Raw genomic sequence first — 18809 nt, 5'->3', positions numbered from 1 at the left:
TGACTACAATGAATGGATTCCATTCTATGCTGCCTAAACCCCCATTGAGTTCATGTTACACTTCTATGGGGATATGTATTGATTGTCATGTTCTGTTTTATGGACTTGAATGTGCCCATCACCATAAATACATTTCCCTTGTGACAAAGTCAAGTTCCTCATCCTAACATTCCTCCACACATTCCATCTTGACTGAGGTAGTTGTCTTTCTTCTTGTTTCTCTTTCTCTTTTTTGTCTTCAGTATTCTCAGTGAGTCTCGCCTCTGGCTAGGAGAATCCATGCCAGGGAATAAGGTAAGGTGTGCCACAGGTGTGGTTATGGACACACATCTGTCTGGGCTTGAGTGCAGTGATTCAGTCCATATTCCCAAAGCGTTTTTCAGATCATAATACATAAGATTATATTCATTCGTGGACAAGGGGTACCTGAGAGAGAGAGAGACTGTGTGTGTGTGTGTGTGTGTGTGTGTGTGTGTGTGTGTGTGTGTGTGTGTATGTGTGTGTGTGTGTGTGTGTGTGTGTGTGTGTGTGTGTGTGTGTGTGTGCGTGCGTGCGTGCGTGCGTGCGTGCGTGCGTGCGTGCGTGCGTGCGTGCGTGCGTGCGTGCGTGCACAATGTCAATCATTATAGGTGTGTTTGCACATGCAGCTTAGAAGAGAGAGTTTTAGGTTTCATCCCCAAGTGGTGTAAGAAGCACAAACAAATGTTATCTGAGCCTTTGAACAATCCAAGGTTGCTGTTGCAAAATAAGGCAACCATGTTTGGGTAACATCCAATACTGTGTGTGTAGTGAGCAGAAGAAAAGATCAGGCAATCACATGTGGAAGCACCAGAAAAAAAAAGAGATAGAAGAGAGAGAGGGAAACAAGGATAGGTAATAGATGAAGTAGTGTTTTAGTCACAAGTTAGAACATTGCTGAATGTTGTCTTTGAGTTGGTAGGAGGACAGAGCCCACAGCTATGAATCAGAATGAGGGGGTAGCTGTGTTTCATATTATGAGATGGAACAAGCTAAAACCTCTGATAAACGATTACCATGAACCGTAGGGGACATACCAGGCATGACAATACATGCATTAAAACAATTCTTATTATTTGGACTGGAAACAAAGAACAAACTAACAAACAGATCCAAACCTTACAGTAGGCTAAGTCTATAGGATAGCCTTATTCTTAGCCTACTTGCATTGACGTTGAGTCAAAACATTTTGGTTCTTTTTGTCAATCTGTAACCCTTTTTTTTTTTTTTTTTAAATCTTTACCTATCAGTTCTACTGTCGATAAATGACGTACATTTCTGTGGGAAGTGAAGGGCCAAAATTGAAGCGCCTAAATACATCACATGATAGTGAGCCTGTTTCCATGGCAGTGTGAGGCATGTGACGAGGAATGCTTCCCCCACTCCCCTTCTTTCATCCACCCTCTCTCCCCTAGTCCACTTTTGTGTCTCCATCAGGCCTTACTGTGTCATTAACACACACAAACCCATTTTCCTTGTCTTTTTTCTTACTTTCCATTAGGAAAGACATGCGGTCTTACCGTTACTATAGCATAAGAGTAAGGCCCGACTTATTGTGAAAGAAATATAATTCTTCAGAACGTGCGTGTGAAAGAGCGCGCACGCGCAGCGCATTCACTGGGTCGCAAAAGAGAGCGCGGATGCAGACTGTTTGATACACAGTGTTTAAGCGCTTGGCATGATTGCACAATTGGCCCTTTTGAGGAGTCCCCCTACGCCGATTAGAAACACAACTGTGATTTGTCAGAAAGCGACCGTCCAGTGCGAAACAGAAGGCGGGTCCTACTAGTTCAACAATTCCTCTGGAACCCGGTGATTCTTCTTCGCCCCTAAATCTGTTCGGAATCGGTGCGCTCGCTCTCAAGAGAAGCTGATGTCCCCCGCGCACGCCTCAATAATTCATTAATTTTCAATCACTTCTGCTGACTTGCTGTGTGTGGATGTGGGTGGGATAGAGCGCTCTTTGTGATACCCTACTCCCGGCTCTCAACAGTTGCTTGTGAACATCCAAACGACTCAGGATGGACGTGTCCAACCGAACCATCGATCCGAGATGCACACAACAACCTCCGCTGGCCATCGACATCATTCTACGTGAGTGCCTCGTCGCCGCCATCGACTGTCGCCTATCGACTGCTCAATATCGATAACAACGCCTCTATTCAAGATTAACTATGCAAAACTATTTTGTAATGTAAAGTTACTTTTCCTGAGATTTTTGTCTGATAAATGTTGCACCTGTCGTGCAGACACTGTAACTACATTGCCCATACACCCATTGTACTCAACATTATGTGGGCTCAATGGAAGCTGGTATATTGATTTACAGAATTGGCAACATGATTTATTCCGCCGCCATTGAGACTGTTGAGATTTAACTTCTTATGAAATCTAATCCTTTCACCTCAGTTCATGTCGCATGATATAATTCAATTCATACTCCAATGATTCTGACAGACCCAATTTTAGTTAGTGCCCTGAGGAGGCTAATTAGGCATATGTGTATGTTTAGGTGATACAGTATGTCAACATAACACACAATGTTATATTGTGATAATAACATACCATGGTCTTGAAGAGGCCGTTGTGTAGGCCACAGAATAAAACCATTCGAGCGAATCATTACTGTACTCAACATAACTGAGAGACACAATAAGTGTGTTTGTTGATGGAGGCATGGGAATGTTTTCCTGGATCTGCGTGTGTGTGGAATATTTTGAATATTGGACATACAAAATGTAGCCTTATGTACAAAGCTGACACAATAACCTACTCTAGTAGAGAAAGTCAAGTCTGTTGCACCAAATGTTACATGTGAAAAGAGTTTTACTAATTGATTTAGTTATTATTATTGATACACATTTCTATGCCCTTGTGAATAAACCCTATGCGATATGTTACTGTCCCATTGATTGATTGGACAGGAAGTGCTGATGGAGAATCATCAGGATTCTCCCTCTAGTTGATGAGGATGATGATGATGAGAATTATGTTTATTGTCCTTCAACATGTTTCTACATTTAACTAAGAACAGTCAATGATACCCAGAAGAAAAGAAGAGATGCTCAATGGGAAATTGACTGGTGTGTGTGTGCATGTATGCGCGTGTGTCTGCATGTGCGTGTGTGTACCTGTTTGTGTGCGTGTGTTTGAATAGGAGAGAGAACGGTTAAGGACATTCCAAAATATATAGTTTTTTTATTAGTGTCAAAAGGTGGAAAAACAGGCGTGCGAAGCACTGCTCAGAACTGGATGCTTCCAGGTTTTGATGACGTCGGCTAATGGCACATTAGAGGCTTAATTAATGTGTTCACGCCATATCTTTAACTGGCATCAAGAGAATGACTCAGAATGTCTGGCTCCCTGTCTTTTGTTATTTCCTTTCCATCCCAGTTTCTCTTAGCCACAACAGCTGTTGTCATGATTAAGATAATCATGTCCGTATGTGTCTGTCTGAGCCCATTTCCCACACTGGGATGCATTTCCCAGAAGTCATAGCAAGAGACAGATCTGCACACAGATGTGTGCGGGCATGTGTGTGTGAGAGCCTTTTAATGTGTGTGTGTGTGTGTGTGTGTCTGAAGTGAGTATAACACCGGGATGCCAACGTTTTGTTGAAATCTGTGGTTCTGTTTTTCATTGCCTGTTTATTTCGTTGAACAGGTCTTCTCGCAAACACCCATCTTTCCCAGCAAACACCCATCTTTCCCAGCAAACACCCATCTTTCCCAGCAAACACCCACCTTTCCCAGAAAACACACACTTTTCTCTGACACACACACACACACACTCACTCACACACACACTCACTCACTCACTCACACACACACACACACACACACACACACACACACACACACACACACAATCAAACCCTTGCATCTCCTTCACAATGGGCAGTCTGCAAAATGAGGGCTCCATGTAAACTGGTTCATAGTTAAAGCCCTAGAGAGAGCAAAGGTGTCTTTTTTCATATCAGGTGGGGAGTCAGGTAAAGGAAAGGACACAAGGTTAACCGAACCACCTTAGACCGTTGGTACTCACCTGTACTTATACTGTAGCTTATCAGCATGCATGTTTTATTCTATTCTATTCTTCCAGAGCTGGACATCTTTGGGATTGTCCTGTACTCTGTGTTGACCTCCATGGCTGCTGTGTCTTTGCTGGTGTACATGGAGGAATGTGTCTACATCTATAAGAAGGTGCCCAACCACAAGAAGGGCGCCATCATCTGGGTCAATGGGGCAGCGCCGGTAAGAGCATAGTGTGGAGATCCAGGGGCATTCCACAATGCATGACATTTTTCGTTTTTGTTTCAAAGCACATGAAGGAAATGATCACTGCTGCTGAAAGTAGAAAGTAATTGGAAGAATAATAATTGTTTATTTTCTTTTGTGTGCGTGTGTCTCTGTCTCTCTCAGGTGATCGGCACCATGTCTTGTGTGGGGATGTGGATTCCCAGAGCCACAATGTTCACCGACATGACCTCTGCAACGTAAGTCACACACCCCTCTATCCGTTTCAATCTCACTATCCTACTTTCTCTCTTGCTCAATTTTCCTCTCTTTCTCTCTCTCTCTCCTTCTCTCTCTCTCCCCTCACTCTTCCCCCCTTTTCTCCTGTTCTCCTCTTCTTTCCTCTCTCACAGTGCTGAGTGTTGTCTCAGACAGGAAATCCTGTTGAGAGAGAGCATTGAGAGAGCAGGAAGATTCACGCTGTCTCAGCAAAACATGGAGAGAGACTAAAAACATAGCGGAGCAATACTCCCTCTTTCTCACTTCTCTCTTCCGCCCTCACCCTCCCCCCCCCCCCCCCTCCTCCTCTCCATCCCTCTTTCCCTCACTAGGTACTTTGCGATCGTCGTGTTCAAGTTCCTGGTGCTGATGATTGAGGAGGTGGGGGGTGACGAGGCGTTTCTACGGCGAGCGGGGAAGAACAGCCTGAGGATCAGTACTGGACCCTGTTGCTGCTGCTGCCCCTGCCTGCCCAACGTCGCCATCACACGGTAACCAGGCACACACACACACGCACACGCGACCTGGAGCTCAGCCATTCCAATTTTGTTGACCAGTCACTACAAAAAGTGTACCGTTCAACTGTACCATTCAAGGCTGTCACTCTGTTGCATAATCTCACTGATCCTAAGAGGTCTTTCAGTTGTAAAAATGAGGCGTGTTTGTTTGGTGCCTCTGGGCAGGTTGAATGTACCCGTGGCCACTCACTCTGCTACCATACAGGCCCCTATATACACAGCACCAATAGATAGTACCATACTCTCCCTTACAACATATGCCCCCTACTGGTCAAGGGCTAAAGTGAAAAAGAGCCTTCTCTTCTTAGGATGCTTTAACCTAGGGATCCAGGTTATATGGATTTAAAGGGATAGTTCACCTCAAAATCAAAGGTGGCCAAAAATTCATAGCTCAAAAGTTGTCTGTTAGATTTGATATTCAGAGAGAGAGTTAGATGTATTCATAGAATGTCGACAAATGTTGAGGGAGTGCTAGATAAACATTATATGTTGAGTGAGTGATTTTCCTCTGATCTTCTCAGACGCTCTCTGTTCCTGCTGAAGCTGGGCTCATTCCAGTTTGCTTTGCTCAAGGTGGTCTTCACCATCCTGTCAATCATCCTTTGGACCAATCAGAACTTCGACTTGACAGATGTGAGTTTTGAGTTTGGAACCACCCCCCCACCCACACACACACACACAATTATGCCTACTCATACTGTTGCAATGCTGTATGTTTGTGTTCCAGTTGTCGATAACGGGTGCTGCTATCTGGATTAACCCTTTCGTGGGCATTCTGACCATCATTGCCCTGTGGCCTGTGGCCATCATGTTCATGCACCTCAAGACCACCTTGAGCAGCCTCAAGATCATCCCCAAATACGCCATGTACCAGGTGAGTGAACCCTCAGTAACCAATCAAAGGAGAGCCGGGAGTGTATAAATGTCAACCAATCAGGCAATAATGATGTATTGTGAATTTTTTAGCTGGTAACTGCAGTGGTTTTTGATGTGCGTGTGCGCGTGTGCGTGTGCGTGTGTGTGTGTGTGTGTAGCTGGTTCTGGTGCTGAGTCAGCTGCAGTCAGCCATCATCAACATCCTGGCCATGAATGGAACCATCGCCTGTGCCCCACCCTACTCCTCCCAGGCCAGGGGATACTGTGAGTGATCTCTCTTCTGTCCTCTGTCTCTCTATCAATCCATCAAATACCACCTTAATCACAGTGTCCTTTGGTCCCCTTGCCTTGAAATCCTCTCTCCCTCTCTCTAGTGATGAGTCAGCAGTTGTTGATCCTGGAGATGTTCATCATCACCTTGGTAACGCGTCTGTTGTACCGCCGGCAGTATGAACCGCTGCCTGGCGACGACGATGAAGAAGATGAAAAAACCAAGATGGTTCTTCCGTCTGAGAACTCTGAGGCCCTGGCATGAGAGCGCAGATGTGTGTGTGTGCATGCGCATGCGGATCATACTGGGACTGAGCACACTGGATGAATGCATTGAGGTCAGCGGTACACCTGTATGATCGCTCTTTCCTATAATCCACTCCGTGGGAAAGAGTGACAGAGCGATACGGCCAATGATATCTCTGGCTGTTACAAATGGGGAGGAGCTGTTCTTGGGATAAACAGATGATTGAGTTGTTGGAGCAGAATTGAGCTTTGTGGATGTATACAATACTAAATATGTTATGATCTTGGAATGGATTCTGTGGAAATGAAACTGTGTATACTCCTAAGAGTAGTAGGGTTTGATCCCAGTTTCAAGTCCTCTCAGTAAGAAGTCATTTAATTTTCATAAAACTGTATAAAGATGTATCAGAAGGGCTTATAGGGGGCTTAGATGAAAGAAATTGTTATATAAATGTAATGTAAGAATGATTGGATTCAAGAACCTGTTGCATAACTGTAATATAAGAAATTTATTTTTTATTCCACTTAGTATGAGATTCACCATGGCTACGGTGAAATGTACAGTGTCATCATGGTCAATTGATAATATACGGTTTTAACATTTTAAGCATTATCAGTTTCAGTTGATCATATTTGTGTTGTCAATTATTTTTAAATGCATGTATGTGCACTCTGCACAGCACAAAATGATTGTACGTGCAATGTATGTTGACATCATTCTAATAAATAGGCCTTATAAGTATATATCCAGTGGTGTTTTTGCAAATGACATTAGCAATCACTGTCCGGTAGCCTGGATTAGAGATGAAAGGATAAATAAATCTGTTCCACATTTCATTCCAAAAATACATTTTTTTACATTTTAGCGAGCAAGATTTTTTACATGATCAAATTGGTCATTACATTGGTCAAATTTTTCCCTATCAGCTGCATAGCTGTCCCCGATTTGGCTCTAGAACATTTCTCATCTATATTTACATCAATGGCAGACAAATATGCCCCCTTTAAACACATTACAATTAAGAATAGATCTAATCCTTGGTTTTCCACAGGACTCACAGATCTCCTTTTGTTGAGAAACTAGGCCTGGGCCAAAGCTAGAAAACGGACTCGGTAGCTGATTGGTAGATTTTCAGACAACTGAGAAATAGATGCACCTCATCGATTAAGAAATCTATATCAAGCTATTTACTCAGTGCTATCTTGAATTCTGCTGGTGATCCTACAAAATGTTGGAAAACAATGAATGTACTGAAGCATGAAAATTCCTCTTCATCCCTACCTAAAGAAGTTTTGTCAGACTCTGGCCTCATTACAGAGAAAATTTAGATAAGTAATGCATTTAACCAGCATTTTATCTCAGCAGGCTTTTTATTTGAGAGATGGTGGTTTGGCTGACCCTGGTCAGACGGTCGACTGCATTTCCATCTCCCAGCCTACAGTTGGCTCGATGGGAGATCAGTCAACTACTAGTGAATCATTGTTTTTATTTCAACCATTATCTAGTTGTGATAAACTAGATGCCCTCCTTAAAATTGATGTTGAGGCTGATCTGCTTGATCCAGGCCTATTGCAGCTTTCCCAGATTTGCTCATTGACACACATTTTTAATCTGACTGTTATCTCAGGTGCTATCCCCAAGGTTTGGGTGACAGCCCATGTGCTCCCTCTCCATAAAGGTGGTGACCCCTCCGACCTACATAACTACCACCCAATATCCAAGCTATCTTGCCTTTCCAAAGTGTCCCTGGTCAACTCCCAGCTAAGAACCTTTTTATCTTCTCATTCTATTCTAAATGTGCATCAGTCTGGCTTTAGACCTGGTCATAGCACAGTCTCAGCAGCTACACTTGTCTTAAATGATGTGTTAAATTGCCTAGGTCAGAAAAACATTGTGCTGCCTTATTTATAGATCTCTCCAAGGCATACGATACGGTCGGCCATTACCTACTCATTCAGAGGTTCTCTGAAATAGGCCTGGATCAGGCTTCATGTAGATGGTTTGAAAATTATTTAACGGACAGAATGCATTGTGTCTTAACTGATGGTGTTAAATCAGATTTTCTGGACATAACAAAGGGTGTTCCACAAGGATCAATTCTTGGTCTGATTCTTTTGACTATTTACATCAACAATATTGGATTATCTGTAAATAATTGTAAATTGCATCTATATGCTGATGACACTGTCGTGTATGCTATTGCCCCTATGATTGACCAGGCTCTTTCTAAGCTACAGTCTGCATACACTGTCCTGCAGAGAGCATTTGTTGGGCTGAGGTTGGTGCTTAATGCTGGAAAGACAAAATATATGTTATTTACCAAATTACAGATTACTTGTTAAAAAAAGATTTAAGGTGGGCTTCTTTTATATGAATAGATTGTGCCTTTCCCTGAACAGCAGAAAGCAGATGGTACAATCAACTTTCATGCCAGTGATTGATTATGGTGATATCATCTACTAAAATGCAGCAGCCACTACTCTTAAACCTTTGGATGCCATTTACCATGGCACTCTTTGCTTTATCACAGGTGATAGTTTTAATACTCATCATTACATACTTTATCAAAAGGTTGGCTGGACCTCACTAAAATCCCGTAGATCTCTTCATTACTCCCTTTTTATGTATAAAGCCCTACTACATAAACTCCCAGTTTACCTAAGCTCATTAAAATTCAATACATTAATTACCTAACCCATTCTCAGAGTTGGTTAACTCTTGAGGTTCCCCGGGTCTCCACCGAATTGGGTAAATACACTTTTAGTTATGCTGCACCTAACTGCTGGAACAATCTACAGAAAAAAATTCAGTTGGAAGTTCTGGTGCCGCTTGGGCAATTTAGGGTGTTTATTGAGGGCCTCCTAGGTGAAAGATGTGATTGTTTCTCTGTGTTTTATGATGTATTGATTTCTGTATTGAACTGTGTTGTATTTGTTATGTGTTGTTTTGTTATTGTGTAAATATTGTGGACAGGGTGCACCTGCAAAAGAGGCCTTGGTCTCAGTGTGTTTCCCTTGTATAAATAAAGGTTACATACAAATAAAATAAATGTGCAATGATTGAGTGAGAGAATTCAGAGAACATAAACTCCCTGTCTCGTACACACACACACACACACACACACACACACACACACACACACACACACACATGCTACTCACCACAAATAGGTGTAGTATAAGTACATTGTTTAGTTGTAGTTGCAGGCTTAATTGACTAGGTGGCAGTAGGAAACAATGACTGGAGCTAAATGACATCAAGCTGTACCTGGAAAACAACTTTGGATACCGAAGGTCATTCTTATCTTGATCTTTGTCAGACAGACGCCAAGGTAGTAACCTCTCCCTGGTAACACAGAGAACCTATTTTGCCCAGTCATCTAGTTGGTTTTGGATGGTTTACATCATGCGCAACAAAACAACAGTGCAATGGTTTCAGATCTCTTATCAAGGATGCAGATTCAAGCAACTGTTTAGTACTTTATCCAATCAACCAGCCTGTCAAACAGAGACAGAGGCGTCCACCGATGACTGACAAGCCAGCCCACCAATCGCTATATGTTCTTACTACCGGGTTTTATGGACGAAGTATAAGCCAATCATAGTTCTACACCGACTCAATTGGTGTCACGTGCTGTTGACAGAGGACTATCGAGCTAGTGTAGGCCTACGTGCTATTCTATGCAACAATGTCGCAACGGAGCCATTCTAGAAAATTAGAATTGTTTTTTCATCATTGAACCTTTTGGGGAATCTAGTTGCAGGTCTAGACTAGAGCTAAACCTCAAATGTGGACGTTGACAAAGGATGTTACATCCCGCTGTAAGTGTAATTGTATGTGGTGGGGTGTTTTTAATCTAGCCATCCATCGTCCTTCTAAGGGACAGATCATAACATCAACTTTTCACAATGAGGTTGTTGATGTCTCTTCTGAAAAACACCTCCCCGAAGATCGAATATTATTCTAGATTTTCACCATCACCGCTCTCTATCAAGCAATTTTTGGATTTTGGTAAGTAGACATGTCTTGTGCTGAACTGTCGACTGTGTATTTATTCCCATTTAGTGAAGTCATTTTCAAGATGAAGCCATATTTGCTTTCCTGCAGTTTTTCTGCCAATGTTAACATCCTCGTGCGTGGTCGCGCGTGACACTTTGCTGTAATCAAGTTGCAAAATTAGACCCAAGGATATAGGGCATACAGTGAGCATCCACAAAAATTGGAGAACCAATTTGAACTAATATCACATGATTTACATTAGATGCCCTCAAATTGCCTTGGAACTTGGGAGATGCAATGCCGCATGACATTTGTCACGTACTGTACAAGACTGTCACAGTGTCAAGGCAGGCAACCCTACCCAAAGCTGAGCTCTCACTCACAGGGTCAATAGTTGTCCATACAGTATGTGTCCCTTGCTGACTACAGCATAACTTCAATATGAAGTAATATTGTAGGAGGACTCATGATTGAAGCCTATTCCAGAGAAACCAGAGTCATCTTGCTACATTACAGACTGTATCATTTCCGAGCGGTCTTAGTCATTGTATTTCATGATGTCCTCACAAGCTCCCCCCCCCCCCCTCCCCCAACCCCACCCCCCCAAAAGACATGTTAAGACTGTACTAATGATAATATCAGACTTGTGTGTTTATTTAGCCAAATCCCTTGTTATTCTGCTACATCTTCATCTTCTGATCTTCTGTGACTGATGGGTAATAAAGTACAGATACTTTCGCTTTTCACAAGAATGCTCCTAAAACAGTGCTATCACTTCCAAATTCAACAGGTCGACTGTGATAACAGACTGATTTCCTGGCTGTAGTACTGCACCTCTTACATAATCCCTCTTTTGTTAGTGGGAGAACCTGAAACCTCATTTAGAGGACCACACGCTGATGGAGACTGAGGCTGTGTAAGGCTTTCAGAGTGCTGGCGGGTCCTGTGTGCGTGCGTGCATGAGTGCGTGCACATGCTTGCTGAGTGCTGGACACACACACACACACACACACACACACAGAGTAGGCTTCTCTGTTTTCAATATTGAATTTTGTTCCCATGGTGTGATCTCCATAGGGTCCCTATAAATGTCCTGTACAGTGATGCTCAACCTGCTGAGATGAGATTTCTTTCTCACCCTGTCTCTTCCTATGTCTCTCTCTATCTGTTGTCGTTGTCTCCCCTGCCCCCCCAGGGAGGGATAATGCGTGTGAGAAGACGTCTTACATGTTCCTGCGTAAGGAGTTGCCAGTGCGGTTGGCTAACACCATGAGAGAGGTCAACCTGCTGCCTGACAACCTGCTGAGCCAACCCTCCATTAAACTGGTGCAGAAATGGTGGGACACTCACCGACACGCAACATAACACACCACAAACATACCTCAGAAATATAAGGGGCATTTACATCTGGAGGCTCTTAATGTTCCTTGGGTAGTATACTGACAAACTGTGTGTGTTTGTGTGCGTGTGTGTTTCCTCAGGTACATGCAGAGCTTTGTGGAGCTATTGGGGTATGAGAACAGAAAACCAGAGGACCCTCATGCCCTGAACGAGTGAGTATTTATGGAGAGAGTTTCCTCTCCATATACGGCTTGTTTGTCACTGGTGACTATAATATTTTGAAGACAAATGAACAGCAATAGATGAACTAGCATGATGTGGCTGAGTTGAGGACAGCAAGGAGCCTGGTCTATGGAGAATGAGGTAGAGCCTAGAAGAGGGGTTTCTTGAGCAACCATGTTTACATCCTGTGTCCTTGTCTTCAGATCTCCCTGAGGATAATACCCTGTGGTAAATACAGCAGTCCTGTTGACCACGTATTGACACAATTTTGCATATTTATACCATAACACAGTATGAGGGATTAAGAGATGAGAATCAGATCGGAGGCCCAGCTACCCACTGGAGATCTATACTCAGTGTAGTAGACATCAGAGGGCTGAATGGTGCATGTACAGTGAGTTTTGAATGGTTGTTTGTTGTTGTGGTTGGTTTAATGTAATCTTGACTGAAATATTGTGTGTGTGTGTAGCCTGTAGGCCTACAGTCAAAACAACAAGCAGTTGATTGGTTAATGGTGAGTGATGAGTGGTTCCTCCCCCTCTTCCTGTTGTCCCAGTTTCCTGGAACTGCTGATCGAGATCCGTAACCGGCACAATGACGTGGTGCCCACCATGGCCCAGGGGGTCATCGAGTACAAGGAGAAGTTTGGCTTTGACCCCTTCATCAGCAGCAACATCCAGTACTTCTTGGACCGCTTTTACACCAACCGCATCTCCTTCCGCATGCTCATCAACCAGCACAGTGAGTCATGACCACACACACACACACACACACACACTAGTGATGTGCGGTTTCGCTATTTATCCGCCCGCAATAACACACACACACAGACCACCATCACAACAACAACAATCTTGTGTGATGATGCAGTCACAGTACTTTGTCTCGTGTGCGTGCATTCTCTGAAGATTTAGATGACCATGCATGTCTTAATTGTCTAATCTTCTCAGCTCTCCTGTTTGGCAACGACACGAACCCCGCCCACCCCAAACACATTGGCAGCATTGACCCCACCTGCAGCGTGGCCGAGGTCGTCAAAGGTGAGGACTAATCTATAGGTGCATCTTCACTTCCTTCGTCTCCTTGTCTCCTTTCCTACATCCTCACTGATCTGGGAAAGACATAACATCGTGATGTGAATGCACATTAGACATGTGTTGTTTGATACCCTGTCCCCCTCACTCTGTCTTCCAGATGCGTATGAAACAGCCAAGATGCTGTGTGAACAGTACTACCTGGCTGCTCCAGAGCTCAAGATAGAGGAGTTCAACTGTAAGAGATCTTCTAGAAACATCTCTGTCTTTCTCTGATCCAGCCATCCGTCCATATATTCAGAGCAATACTAGAGCTCCACACACAAAGAAATGTGAGACTGTTCAGAGTTGTAACCATAGTTGTTGGTTATATTTAGACTGTGGTTGCAGAGGAGGCTAGATTTAGTCCCACTGTGATTAAAATGTGCAGAATGTTTCTTATTAGAGAGAGCGCGAGAGAGAGAGAGAGACCCAGTCTCACACCCTCTCCCTATGTGTCCCAGTGAAGGCCCCTGACAAGGCTATCCAGGCGGTGTACGTGCCCTCTCACCTGTTCCACATGCTGTTTGAGCTCTTCAAGGTGAGTCACATGGCTCTCCACTACCTTCACTGGTATGACTGATGATCTGTTGAGCTTGTGAAGACTAGGACTCCACCTTTCCCTGTGTTCTTACAACAAGAGTTGTGTTGTGGCAGGTTGTGCTTTGAAATACTCATGTTCAGTACTGTATCTGTCTCTGTGCTAGTAGCAGCGAATGGCTCTCTGTGATCTGTGATTAAAACAGATTGTAATGCAAGTTGATATGAGAAGAACTCCACAAGGATCTCCACTCTATTGAACCAAGGTAATTAACTGCAGTTTTTCGTGTGTGTGTGTGTGTGTGTGTGTGTGTGTGTGTGTGTAGAACTCCATGCGGGCCACAGTGGAGCTGCATGAGGACAGTAAGGAGGGCTTACCTCCAGTGAAAGCCAAAGTCACTCTGGGCAAAGAGGACCTCTCCATAAAGGTAAGAGACACACACACAGATGAAGACATGCATTCTTTAACCTATAGTGTCTGTGACTTCTAACATCTTAACCCCCCCTCCTCTCCCTCTCTCTCTCTCAGATCAGTGATAGGGGAGGAGGTGTCCCCCTGAGGAAGATAGATCGTTTATTCAACTACATGTACTCCACTGCTCCAACACCCAGCCTAGAGCCCTCCACTGCTGTCCCTCTGGTACACACACACACACACACACACACACACACACACACAGATCAAACACGTCTTTCACAGCCTCACTATCAAAGTTTGTCTCGACGGTGTTGAGTCGTCTCAGTGGTACAATGCCTTTATCTCTCTCTTTCTCTCTCTCTCCCTCTCCTTCTTTCCCTCCCTCCAGGCTGGTTTTGGCTATGGCCTGCCCATCTCCAGACTCTATGCTCGTTACTTCCAGGGTGACCTGAAGCTCTACTCCATGGAAGGGGTGGGGACTGATGCTGTCATTTACCTGAAGGTAGGTGTGGGGGGGGGGGGGGGGGGTGGGCAACTCTCTTCTAACTCGCAGTGTATACAACTAGCGGGTCTCCAGGTCCTAGCTTTTTGAACAGCCAAATCTATTTTCTAGCTCCTCTGTGACTCGCTCAATCTAAGGTACCGCATGAAGAACAACTACGCTTTTACAATTGGTCGATCTCCATACCCGTCACCAGATTGAGAGTTTTCATTGATCCTTTTGTTTGTCGTCCATCCCGCCTCCTTCTGCAGGCCCTGTCCAGCGAGTCGTTTGAGCGCCTGCCTGTCTTCAACAAGTCGGCATGGCGACACTACCAGACCAGCCCCGAGGCCGACGATTGGAGCAACCCGAGCAAAGAGCCGCGCGACGCCAGCAAATCCAAATACAAGAACAACAGATAACTTTGACTTAACCCTAGTGTTACTGACCAATGACCACACATCTCCCCCTTCCTCTTAACCCTAGTGTTACTGACCAATGACCACACATCTCCCCCTTGTGGCTCTTTCAGCCACTGCAGTTAACGGATTCTGCCTCTGAGCTGGAGAAAGTTGCCTTTCCTCTTCTCTCTGTGTCCAGTCCCACAGTCCCAACATAATAGGGCCCCTGTTTCCTCCCTCTCAAACAGACGAGGACAGAGGCTTCGTGTTTCAGAGTAATAAAGGAAAAGGAGGTTTCGGTTCCTCTCTTTGGGACACAGTTTCGATGGGTCACATAAAGGTTCAATGGGTCGTTGTCATAGTTACAGTGGCACTCTGCTCCGTTGGTAGAAAAGGGAGACAGAATTACTATAAGAACAACACAGGTATAAGTTCTGTTTAGGAACAATGGGAACCAATTAGAACATTAGTATGCACTATGATGACCATATTATATTTATATTACAGAAGGAAACAAATATAGTATTTATTTTGTTATTTCGACAAGAGGGCCTTAGAACTTGAATTTGAAACAAATGATGGTATTAGATGTATAAACAAAGTCCACTTTAAAAGGGAGAAAGTTGGGATTTAGTTTTTAATTTTTAATTTTTTTTCTATTTGTGATGTATGTCTTGGTTTGAGAGAAGTCAGAGAATACAGGTCAGATAATGACCAATATTGACCCCTCCACTTCTGCTCTCTGAGACAGTTTCCCTTACCACTTCCCCCCAGCCTGCCTAGCTCTGCTGCCTGAAAAGCAGTCTCAGAGAAGGACCTATGGAACGTTTTAAATTGAAGATGCTACACCATGTCAGCCTTGCCTTTCCTGTAGCTTTCCACACCAGCATTACATTATAGCAGCTATGGTATTGACCCTTGCTACAGCTTCAAAGACCCTTGCTAAGAATGGACCAAGCGTGACTCGGCTAATGCTACAGTACATGACCAATGCTAACTAAACTACATTACATCAGCTTTGTTTACCATGTCCCACTTCACCCCTAAAGCAATATGGACCTTTCCTTCCAGAGAGAGCATGTGCAGGACTCTCATGCTAAGCTAATGCTACAAAGCTAATGCTAACAGAGCCACACCAAGACAGCCTTGTTTCTCACTAGTACTACCATTCCTTATGTCTGTACTTTGAATGAGCTTGAACTGTTTGAGTATTTTGAAATAGTAATGTTTTTCAATCGGTGTGTGTGACCAATACTCTTCAACGACGGAAGGAACCATTAGTTGAGAGATGCATTTCTAGCCAGGTGTCAAGACAAATGTAGTGTCATTGGGTCATTTTTGGGGGGAACTACATTTCTGTAGGGTCTAGGTGTTGAACCTGTTTGATATACTTGGCAACAAATGTTCTGTTTTTTACTTTGGAAGAGGGGTTCTTTTTGAGTATTTATTTAATTTTGTACTTTTCTTTACATTTCTATAGATGATTATTTCACTGAGGCATCTTACTTGACCTCTCTCTGTTGGTGTTTAAACACAGAACCAAATCTACACACACTTTCTGTTCTACATTTCTGACAGGATTCTGATCAGTTGACTCATGGAAGTCACACCTGATCTTCTTGTCAGTTTTTTGTTACTTTCTACTTATCCTCATACTCATTGGTCAGTTTATGAGAAGTGGCCTAAACTTGCACCAATCATGGATTATAGACCATGTTAACAGCCTGATCATGGGTGCGTCTCCATAGTTTCAAGTGGCTTCCTCTACTGGTCTCATTCCTTCCATCTGCACTGATGGGATAGCCCTTTTAGCCTATTGAGATACAGCCCACCTCTCTCTAATTTTCAGCCAAACTTGAACGTCTTAGCACTGCCAACGCCTTCACAACCTGCCATCACTCAGTACAGACTTCAGTACAACCATGTACGGCTCTCCTAATGTTCTCACAGCGTTATTCCAGTGTTGTACCAGTGTGGATGCCTAGTGTGAGCTGCGTCCAGTGCTTTGAATGGGGCAGGCAGTATATTTTGGGTATACTGTATTCTGGGTGCAGGTTGGTGATATGAAAGGCTCCAGTCCACATAAGAGCGGACCTTAACCTAACCTTTCCTTGAAGTTCTGTCATTCATGACTTGATTGGATTGGATTGGTGCAAGCCATTTTATGGAACCCTTGCTTACACCCATCCTGTCATTTCAGAGGGAAGAATGCACTGGAAAATGTTTAGAATTGAGCCTCTGTCTAGTTGTCGCTGTAACTGTGTTGTGATTGTTTAGTTTTGGGGTGTCCAGCACACTCCGAGAGAGAGAAACCGTACCCTTTTGAACTTTTATGGTATTGATTAGTACATTGTGTGGAGTGATTCCTCATGTGTCCCTCCCTACTGTATCTCTGATGTAAGGAGATGTTTGAGCACTTTGTATGCATGAGCTCCTCCCTGTAGAGAAGGTCATGCCAAGGTATGGAACCCCTGTTATCACGAGCAGACAGTAACTCTTCTGTATGCACGCATGTTCTATACACACACATACGATGAAGGTATTCAGCATGAAATCAAGCTTACAATACCTACTGTCAACTGTTAAAATGTACAATAAAGACAACTCCCAATACCACTGCCAGTGCAGGTTTTCATTTGTGTGGTGTGGTAGAAAAAAAAGAAGCATTCATGTTTCTCTTTATATGATACATTTTCTATTTATTTACATATTAAGCCATTTGGAATTATATATTAGAAAATAAGATGATACAAACAAAAAGAACACACATTCCCAGATGTGTACATACAGTGCAGGGTTACATTTAGTGCATACAGGACAATAACGTCTCTAAAGTGGATCAGAGGAGGTGGTGGGATGGGGTTTCATCTGGCTCGATGTGGATCACTTGTGTGGAACAGTGGTGGCCTATGGAGTGTCCTATGAAGATATCGCTTAGAAGGGATTTCACAGTTGTGTGTTATAGTATGTGACAAGCTGGACTTGAGCCTGGGAGAGAGCTTGACTACTTCTACCTTTGCTCTATATGCTTGGTCACCATTGTACATTCTAAAAGCATTTGAATTGATAGACCATTTTCTCTAATCGAAAGCACTGTTATGGATAAGGGGCCAGGTAGCCATTTTGGGTGGGGACAAACATCCCTGATGATGATATTGCAGTTGCAAGTGTGTGTTCATTTAGCAATCATCAAGAACCAGGAGTTCCACACTATAACCACGACAATGGTGAAGACATCTCTCTAGATACCAGTACAGGTTTTATGTACAGTAAAGTAACACAGCAATTCATGTCAAATAATCTTGTAAGGACTTGCATCAAGTCAGTGGCTGCAGTAACCCTTCTGCTGCTCAGGGGGGCAGTGTCTCTCTCTTTTATATCCACAAACTGGGGCACAATCAGTATGCACAAGGTTACAGAACGCTGACTCTTGATGATATAGAAAGAGAATGCCTAGAATGGACATATATTCCCAATCTACATGATAGAGAATGGTGTCTGTGTGTCTATGGAGTCTGTCTCTATCTGGACGGTTCTGTAACATTGTGCTCACTGAACATCACCAAGTCACACCACAGACGATGGCTGTAAATTGACAGAAAATCTTAAATATTAACTTAATTCCAACTATTGTTTATCCTAGTCTTACACATTCTCATCACCTTTTCTCTAAAATATGATTTTTACAGTAATATGATATTTCAGAAAAACAAATGATAAACTAGAGAGTAGGAGGATATAAAATGATGAGGTGATATTATCAACAGGCTGTTTTGGACAGTCGCTGTCAGGCCTGAGCAATCGAAAGCAGATTAGTCTTCATCTTCTCTACACTTTTGTCTGTTCGGTTACCCAGGCAACAGGGACTGTGATGGCTTCTTCGTGCTGTTC

The 18809-nt window shown here is 43.5% G+C and overlaps 2 protein-coding genes across 2 annotated transcripts; both read left to right on the top strand.

Annotated features, from left to right (window-relative positions):
- The first annotated feature begins 1814 nt into the window (after positions 1–1814).
- LOC310804634 (organic solute transporter subunit alpha-like) lies at positions 1815–9470 on the top strand. The gene is made up of 8 exons (XM_083669952.1): positions 1815–2112; positions 4120–4271; positions 4440–4513; positions 4865–5023; positions 5572–5683; positions 5778–5924; positions 6085–6190; positions 6301–9470. Exons 1-8 carry the CDS (start codon positions 2040–2042, stop codon positions 6459–6461), a joined length of 984 nt encoding a protein of 327 aa, XP_083526078.1. The 5' UTR covers positions 1815–2039; the 3' UTR covers positions 6462–9470.
- A 642-nt stretch (positions 9471–10112) lies between these two features.
- Positions 10113–17527, top strand: LOC310812414 (pyruvate dehydrogenase (acetyl-transferring) kinase isozyme 3, mitochondrial). Its single transcript, XM_083680958.1, has 11 exons — positions 10113–10454; positions 11638–11779; positions 11924–11995; positions 12562–12746; positions 12956–13045; positions 13200–13277; positions 13543–13619; positions 13945–14046; positions 14148–14258; positions 14425–14538; positions 14790–17527. Exons 1-11 carry the CDS (start codon positions 10352–10354, stop codon positions 14937–14939), a joined length of 1224 nt encoding a protein of 407 aa, XP_083537084.1. The 5' UTR covers positions 10113–10351; the 3' UTR covers positions 14940–17527.
- Positions 17528–18809: the final 1282 nt, after the last annotated feature.

Source organism: Argentina silus (genome assembly GCF_951799395.1).
Source record: "Argentina silus genome assembly, chromosome: 1".
In the NCBI taxonomy this organism is placed as follows: domain Eukaryota; kingdom Metazoa; phylum Chordata; class Actinopteri; order Argentiniformes; family Argentinidae; genus Argentina; species Argentina silus.
This window is presented reverse-complemented; position numbering and strand designations above follow the sequence as displayed.

Coding starts and splice junctions, on each gene's coding strand:
- LOC310804634 (XM_083669952.1), top strand. CDS start 2,040: ATGGACGTGTCCAACCGAACCATCGATCCGAGATGCACACAACAACCT. Junction 5,925..6,084: donor CCAAATACGCCATGTACCAG/GTGAGTGAACCC, acceptor GTGTGTGTGTAG/CTGGTTCTGGTGCTGAGTCA. Junction 6,191..6,300: donor CTCCCAGGCCAGGGGATACT/GTGAGTGATCTC, acceptor CCCTCTCTCTAG/TGATGAGTCAGCAGTTGTTG.
- LOC310812414 (XM_083680958.1), top strand. CDS start 10,352: ATGAGGTTGTTGATGTCTCTTCTGAAAAACACCTCCCCGAAGATCGAA. Junction 11,996..12,561: donor GACCCTCATGCCCTGAACGA/GTGAGTATTTAT, acceptor CTGTTGTCCCAG/TTTCCTGGAACTGCTGATCG. Junction 14,539..14,789: donor ATGCTGTCATTTACCTGAAG/GTAGGTGTGGGG, acceptor CTCCTTCTGCAG/GCCCTGTCCAGCGAGTCGTT.